At 39.6% G+C, this 8616-nt stretch overlaps 1 protein-coding gene across 1 annotated transcript; it reads left to right on the top strand.

Moving 5' to 3' along the window:
* Positions 1 to 1103: 1103 nt before the first annotated feature.
* On the top strand, positions 1104 to 4779 carry ARL4C (ADP ribosylation factor like GTPase 4C). Its single transcript, XM_015824216.1, has one exon. It carries the CDS (start codon positions 1650 to 1652, stop codon positions 2226 to 2228), a length of 579 nt encoding a protein of 192 aa, XP_015679702.1. The 5' UTR covers positions 1104 to 1649; the 3' UTR covers positions 2229 to 4779.
* The last annotated feature ends 3837 nt before the right edge of the window (positions 4780 to 8616 follow it).

Genomic DNA, 8616 nt, shown 5'->3' with positions numbered 1-8616 from the left:
TGCCCCCGGAAGTCCTCTCAAATGGGACCTAAGGGGAGGGGACAGGGGCGTCACGATAGGAGTTGTGAGTTTGAATATTTTTGTGTGGTCTCTGGGTTTAGAACTTCCTGTTGAAGTCTCTCACCAGGATCCACCGCGCTTTGCAAACCGCTTTTCTATTTTTTGCAGAATAAACTCTTTTTCTTACCAATCCAATTTTGTTGGTATTTTAATCACGTTTCCAACACCTTCTTCCCAAAGCAGTCGCCATGTTGCTTATTTATCCCCGGCTTGGATGAACCAGGATGAAGACTTACTTCTGACAATATAATGTCTGCTACTTAAGCAGGGGGTTGGACTAGAAGACCTCCAAGATTCCTTCCAATTCTGTAATTGTTATTCATCCATATTGCTAGCAGCTCATTTGCAAGAATAATTCTCCCTTCAATTTTATCTTTCCATGCAGGAAAATCAGCTGAAAACATGATGTCTTAGTGAGCTTGGAAGGCTGGCATTGCTAGCCTTGGAGAAATTGAGGAGTGGTATGAACCGACCAAAAACGTCGACAATATGGGGGCGGGAGACCGTTGCTATCTCACAGGATGGAGGCAGCCTCAGGGACCTTGGGCCCAGCTGTTTCAGAGAGCGACGGTGAGATCTTTTAGAATCAGACCAGGGAAAAGTCATGCACGCACCTATAAATCATCACCCTTCTTGGCGCCTAAAGCAGTAAGTGTATTGTTTCCGATCAGACTGCGCGTGGGATTTCATACTTCAATTTGTGCTTTTGAACACACTGACGTTTTACAGGCAGAATTGAATTTCTATATGATATGGTATATTAGAAAATATGACTTCCCCCGTAGTCTAAAGTGGTACGGTCCAGGCGCAGGCGACTCCTTTCCAAATAAAAACAAACGATTTTTTTTCCCATCGAACTTCGCATCTTGAAAAGTCATCCAAAGACCAATTTAAAGGAAGACGGCTGGGAAAACAAGGCGAGAGGAGAGAGGGTGACTCGAAAGAAAAACGTCTCCCCCCAGCTGTACCGTTTCCCTTTTAAAGCTCCTCCCCTGCTCATTTCGCAGGGCTTTGATGGATTGAGCTGCAGTCGATGCGTTGGAAGCTTTTGGGAAGGTCCTGTTGGGGCTTCCTCCCAGGCAGATCGCAGCGAAAGGGAGGCTCTCTCTCGCCAGAAGGTGGGCCTAAAATGATGGCGCCACTTCCTGTCTGAAAATGAATGAGTCTGCGGGGAAGGAGGTAGTTCCCCTCTTGATCAGTTCGTCTGAACAGTTGATCCAGGAGAAAACCCAGGTCTTTTTCTACCCAGGCGACAAATAGAACGATTTGCAGAGAGAACCAGCTTTATTCTGAACAACCTGCCACACTTTGAAGTTGCCTTTGCTGCGCGATCCTCATTCCAGACTGGGCGATCGCGGGGTGCTTAAGCTGATCTCCATTGCTTCCCCACCCCCTTCCTCTGTCTCGCGCTTTCTGTCTTGCAAGATCCGGATTGTTCTTGATCTCCGCGGTGAATCTCGAATGGTTTCTGAGGGTGAGTGTGCATTTTAAAATCGCAACCCAATCAAGATTTAATACCGACTAACAAGGAAAAGGGCTTAAACGGAATCAGCAAAGATTTTTCTGCTGCTGAATCACCCATCAACACCATGGGAAACATTTCATCCAATATCTCTGCCTTTCAGTCTCTGCACATTGTCATGCTAGGTCTGGATTCTGCAGGCAAAACCACGGTGCTATACAGGCTTAAATTCAACGAATTTGTCAACACTGTGCCTACCATTGGCTTCAACACTGAAAAAATCAAGCTAAGCAATGGAACTGCAAAGGGCATCAGCTGCCATTTTTGGGATGTAGGTGGGCAAGAGAAATTGAGGCCCCTGTGGAAATCCTATAGTCGTTGCACTGATGGCATCATTTATGTGGTGGACTCTGTTGACGTGGACAGGCTAGAAGAAGCCAAAACAGAGCTACATAAAGTCACCAAGTTTGCAGAGAATCAAGGCACTCCCTTGTTAGTGATTGCCAACAAGCAAGACCTGCCAAAATCTTTGCCTGTGGCAGAAATAGAAAAACAGTTGGCTCTGCATGAACTAACTCCATCCACCACTTACCATATCCAACCAGCCTGTGCAATCATTGGGGAGGGACTCACAGAAGGTATGGACAGACTCTATGAGATGATTCTCAAGCGCAGAAAATCCTTAAAGCAGAAAAGGAAACGATAGGCAAGAAGGAACTGCATTCCATTAGATCATAGTCTGACTTGCTGGCTTGACCTATTAGTTAAAAGCAGCAGTCAGAAGCTGGTGTTTATATTATTTTCCTTAGTATCACAGAGTCCTTCAAATATGCTTATTTTTTACAAGTTCAGATGATAACCCATTTGAGATGTTGGCTACCATTTGAGATGCTGATCAGTTCTATGGCATGCCAGCCTATCACTTCCATCATGCTCTCTGGCCCCATGAGCCAGTGGGATAAGAGAGGGCTTCATAATATTCTAGCAGGACTAGAAGGCAGGCAAGCAAGCAGAACCTTGCCCTATGAGTTGCTTCTGACTTTGTGAACTACTAATATGCAAGAGGCTCCCTTCATTCTCTGGACAATTCCTGTTTTGTTTTGTTTTTAATGTATAATGGGAGAAACTACATTGGGAAAGAAAAATCATAGAGCTTGATATTTCAGGGCAGGTCCCTGTTCCATTCGGATTAAGATTTGTGTTGCCATCTCAGGATGTTACTACATGGTGATGTGTGCATGAAGATCTAGATTTTGCTCAATGGGAAAATGCTGTGATTAAGGGGAAATGTGCATTAAAAATACAGCTTTGATATATATCTTATGAATGGCTCTTTGAGCCACTGGTGGAAAACTATTTCTCAGCCTTACAACAAACTTACCAAGGTGTTTATGATCTGTTGTTGTGTGTGGCTATTACAAGATCAGCAAATATGAAATTGCTGAACAAATGAGGCTGGGCTACTTCCTGGAGTAAATTTTATGTGTTTGGAGGGAAGTAACCTGTGTTCCCTGTCATTTTAGTTCAGTGTAAGAATATACATAGGGGGTGGACTATTCTTTTTCCTCTTTTTTTCTATACTGTATTTTGGATGGGGTTTTTAAAATTGGGTAAAGAGGCCTGTGTGTGTTATCCATGTATTCCTATATTCAAAAACTGTAAGTTAGTGGTGTGCTGATGCACTTGAATTAAAAAACTTGAGCTGCTTGGATCATTTGTGACCAGTAGCTACCTCTTGGTGCTGCTTTATAAGCATTACATTAGAAAATGTTATCTTTTCATAAGTCTACACACTGTAGCAATAACCACTTAAACAACTTTAAAAAAAATACCATGTCCTTGTTGTAACATTGAACTGTGGCCATATTGTGTTTCCAACATTTAATTTAATCAGACAATCTGACTCATAATTCAATTTATTACTGTATAATTAGATGGCTTTCATAATCCAAAAGGTTGCAGCTGTGAAAAGCAGTGAAGGAAGACTCAGATTTGGCTGATTTGGTATAGAAAGTACAAAAAAGGCATAGAACCAAAAGGATAATCTGAACTTTCTGCTCTAGAAAAATCCTCAGTCTAATAAATTAACCTTTCTTCCTGTTTAAGTCCATGGTTCACTGTTGTGATTGTCAAGAATGTAGTAAGAGAGGCACAACACAATATTAATTTTAAAAATACAGGAAAATTGGTATTTATAAATACAGTAATAATGCAATCTGTACATGTCTACCCAAATTGAATTATATCCAGCTACTTACTTATATACATTTATTAGGAATTAGCCGTTTGTATAATAAAAGCAAACCTCATTTATAGTATTTATTTCTGAATAAGGATGCATAGATCAAACTCTAAGGTTAAAATCCTACTGGTATGTAGGTTTATTTGGGAGCAAGACCTTATTGAGCATGGATTTAGTTTTAATTGAGTCAATAATATTAACCTCCTTGGGAAAAAACCCATATCTAAATCAGCAAGGATACAGAATTGTACAGAGATATGATATCCCAAAAGTAAAAAAAAAAAAAGCTTGACAAGTTTAATTCTTCAACTAATTTTAAAGTTTCAATCTCATATTTTAGAGTTATATCCATGATTCAGTTTCTAGGACATGGATTAGCCACTTTCTGATGAAATCATGTGAGTTCTAGAAAGAGCAACAGAAAAATGTAAGCTTACCAGTATGACAACAAATTCCAGACAGCTGATTTTTTTCCCATTAGCAGTGGAGATTTTCTATTAGTTGTTTTAGGCAACTCTTTTTTAAGAATGCAAGGACCTCTCTCCTCTTCCAGCTGTATTATGATACTAGATTATTATCAGAAATCAGAGCTGCTGCTACTTTTTTCTCTGCATTTTTATGTTTAAGAAAGCTTTGGTTATTGAATATTTGTTTGTCATGCAGCTATGAAAGGTACAGGAGCCCTGCCATGATACTGGCATCTGCTGCAATTCAATTTCTTTACGTGCTTGTGGAATTTATTTACATGAATGGAGACTTGTTCACTAATCCCCAGACTGGGCTGTTCCTATTGTTTAAAGCATTGCTTTTTAAGTGGTTATTTTCTTACTCTCTCTACTACTCTCTCAAGCATGTTTGTTACCTCATACCTGAAAAAGGAGAACGAATATATTCAATATTAAAGTCAAATGCTGTCATTTTTACAATATGGTTTAGGAATTAATTGCTGTTCATAATCAAATTGTATCAGAAGACATCTGGTTTTGGATTCTTTTTCATTCACAAAATGTATTTCTTGCAAATATTAAAAAAAATGAAATGTATTTTGCTTTGGCAGATCAAGTTGTACAGGTGTTGAATTACTGCAGTTAGGCCTTACCAGCCATATTAGGTATTAAATATACCAGTCTCTCTAGTGCAGTGATGGCGAACCTTTTAGAGACCGAGTGCCCAAACTGCAACCCAAAACCCACTTATGCATCATTGGGTGCCGGGTGGGTGTGGCCCATTGGCTGGGTGTGGCCCATTGGGTGGCCATGGCTGCGGTGGTAATGGCAGACTGGGTGGGACTAAAAAGTTCAATCAATCAATTCCAACTTTGCAACATTTTTTTCCCCGTGAGAAGTTGAAATTGACTGATTGATTGAACCTTTTTTTTTTTGTACACGGCAACAGAGGCCTAAAGCGAAAAAGTTTTATAAAACCCAGCTGAAGGCCTAGGAATGGGGCAACAGTGCACGTGCCCACAGAGAGGGCTCAGAGTGCCGCCTCTGGCACCCGTGCCATAGGTTCGCCACCACTGCTCTAGTGGATTATTGAACATTTTGAGTTACAGTTGGAAACTCTGCCATGCATATTATTTTTAAAGTCAGACTTTCTTGTATTGTCTGCTGGGTTCAAAAGCAATTCTGGCTAGTATCTTTATGAATTATCTGAGCAAAAGAATACCTGAAGATATATGATGGTTTAAAATGTTGCTTTTAAGGTATTGCGTAAGCCTCATCTAAGGCAGATTCGTCCTAGTTTAAATATTCTTCAATATTTGTGGAGAATATTATCAAATACTACAAGACACTAGTCTCATTTTCTTCATGATGCACCAATTAAAGTATTCTAGCAAAATATTTCTGAATAGTGTTGTTTTCATTCTACAGTATTTTGCCTGGTCTATCATCTTGTTTTTGTAATGCATACAGGAAGCTGCAAATCCAAAATCATTTAATGAATTAAAAGCATTGGACTACAACAAGAGAAAAATTCCTTAACATGAATAGCTTTTCGGTCTAGCCTTCTTCCTCCTCCAAGGTTTCTGAAGATAAACTTCAGCTTTGGGTTTGTATACTAAGCTAAGCCAAATCAAACCACATTAGTATGCAATGTGAATACCGTCAAAGAAAAATACTCACTGTGAATTATTTGTGAAATGTTTGACTATTCAGCTTTTAAAATTGCTGAAAGTTTGTAGACCTTTTACAGAAAACTACACTTCAGTTAAGTCTAAGCATTAATTTAAAATATGACTAGCATTGAAGATCTAATAGCACTTTCCATATGAATAATGTTATTTTCAAAAAAGAAAAAAGAATATTTTGAATTTTTAGGGAATAGAAGATAGTTTTACTCTTTTTCAAATTAAAGTTATATGACCAAATTGTTAAAAAAAATACTTCCTAAATTTATATTTACAGATACAACCTTATATTGAGACTGATTTTTGACTTCCTAGTCCAGACATGTCAAACACAAGGCCCGGGGGCCAGATGCGGCCCACGAAGTGGTTTCATGTGGCCCGCGAAGCCATCCTGGAAACAGTGAGGGAACGGCCCCCGCTGCCCTGGCCCAGGCCGGCCGGGAGCTAATGTACAATTTTGTGGTGGCACCACCATCCAGCGCCCCCCCCCCCCCACATGGCCTGAGAGGAACAGTGAGGCTCCTCTGTGGACCATGCCTTGGCACTTGCCCTGGTCCCACCCCCTTTTGCCAGAGACCCTCAGATCTGTCCCACTCCTGCCCAGGCCCCCACAGGCCCCCTTGATGCGAATGATGTAGAGCTGGCCACGCCCACCCAGTAAGCCCCCCCGAGGGCAACCACAATGCTTATACGGCCCTCAATGAAATTGAGTTTGACACCCCCTGTCCTAGTCCAATTTACAATCTTGGGATTTCCTGCTACATCCTATTCAAATAATATCTTGAGTTCAGCCAAGATTGGTTCTCCCTCCTTCTGCTTAAGTGTATCATTTAATATCTAGATTCCCTATAGGGAAATTTGCACAAATGCAGTCTGAAGTTCAAGTTCATGCACTGGTATAATTATATTATATTATATTAGAGAGTGATTATAAACCTAATGAGGTGATACGCCCCCATGGTGGTTTGACACGGAAAGGCAGCAGAAGTAAGGATAGAATGATAGCTAAAGGGGTTAATGAGGACGTTACAATGATTGGTTACCACGGCCCAGTCACGAGATCTAGGGCCCGGATGCAGGCGTCGGTTTATTTATAACTGCTTTTCCCATTGATTGACTTTGTGCCCTGAGGATGTCGGAAGGATCCGACGAAAGCTTGGCCCCTATGATTGTATGCTTTTAAAAGTTTTTAAAGGTTTTTTACTAAACTTTTAATTGTCTTATACTCTCCTGGTGTTCGCAATTTTATTTTGTATTATATATATGTGTGTGTGTGTGTGTGTGTGTGTGTGTGTGTGTGTGAGAGAGAGAGAGAGAGAGAGAGAGAGAGAGAGAGAGAGAGAGAGAGAGAGAGATGTTATCAAACTAGGTAACATATTCAGTGCTAGAAGCATAGGGGATTTGCTCTTATTTTATATACTAGTGGTTTGCCTTATCAGTGTTGGTAGGAGTGTTCTTGGTGGTTCCTTGATTAGGCTGCTGTTTACTGCTAGCTTGTTTGAATGAGTTGGTAATTCCTTGATTGGGGTATTGTTTGATTATTGGTATAGAGTTAATCTTTGTGTTAATCTCTGCTCATCTGGTTCTTGATTCCTGGTGAGGAGATGTTTTGGGTTTTTTTGTTTCTTTTTTGGCTTTTTGATTGTCTCTGGAGTGGTATATAGATGTTGTTTATCTCTGTATGTCTGTTGATGGCTGATTTGTCTGAATGCTAGACTTCTATGAGTTCTCTAGTGTTTCTGGACTTGGCTTGGTCTAGAATGCTCACAGTTTCTCAGTTGATTGAGAATTCCTGGAAGCCTGGCTTGATGTTACCTAGTTGGGTACTGAAATGTCTGCAAGAAAACATCTAAACTCACAGAGCACCAAGAAGAGCAGCAAGGACCCCAAAGGTCCCGAAGCTACAAATATTCTCTTCCATTGGTATATATGTTTAAGAGATGTGTATTTCTGCGTACAATACACTGTTCTAACACATAGGCTTTTAGACAAATATAATTAGAAATAAAATTCATGTTAAAACTGGATTAATTTATGATTATCATTTTATTAGATGCAACCTAAATATTGGGGTCCATCCTAGTTTCAAATGTTTTTAATATTTAATATATCTTCTTCAGGCCATACTTTATTTTTGAAAGTAATCCAAGAGAAAAATAAATATTGAAATTTATATTTGTGACAAATGCTCGTTTACAATATATTTTACTGCTAGAAAGAATTCTTTATCAGTTTTTTTCCAAGCCAGGAATAAAATAACACAGGTTGCTGCTTGTATCAGAGGTGAAGTTTATTATGAGAGCATAATACATAAAAGTCAGTTGTCAAAGGTGGCCATGATTTGAATTTCTCTCAATAGTCCCTCATATAATAATGTAATGCCTTTGTCTTTTATTTTGTTGGGAAAGATGCGTACAGTAGTACTTCCCACAGTATCCCCATAGGAGTCTTAGGATTCTTCCTATTCTTACCCATAGGAAGAAACATACCTCTGGGAATTTTTCTCAACTGTGTATGCTTTTATATTGGCAAAACCATTGAGTCAGCAGTGGTTCAGAAGACAAAGACTTCAAGGTCTGAAATAAACTTGGATTAATAATGGGAATGAGTAATTCAATGATTATAAAATATCTTCCATAGGAGTGTAGAATGGGCTTTTAGCTTTTGTTTTGTTTTTTAATTGAGAACATTATGCATCTTGCTCTTCCTCAAAAGAAATTC

This window comes from Protobothrops mucrosquamatus, unplaced genomic scaffold (genome assembly GCF_001527695.2).
Source record: "Protobothrops mucrosquamatus isolate PMUCROS unplaced genomic scaffold, P.Mucros_1.0 scaffold2160, whole genome shotgun sequence".
NCBI classification, from domain to species: Eukaryota; Metazoa; Chordata; class Lepidosauria; order Squamata; family Viperidae; genus Protobothrops; species Protobothrops mucrosquamatus.
This window is presented reverse-complemented; position numbering and strand designations above follow the sequence as displayed.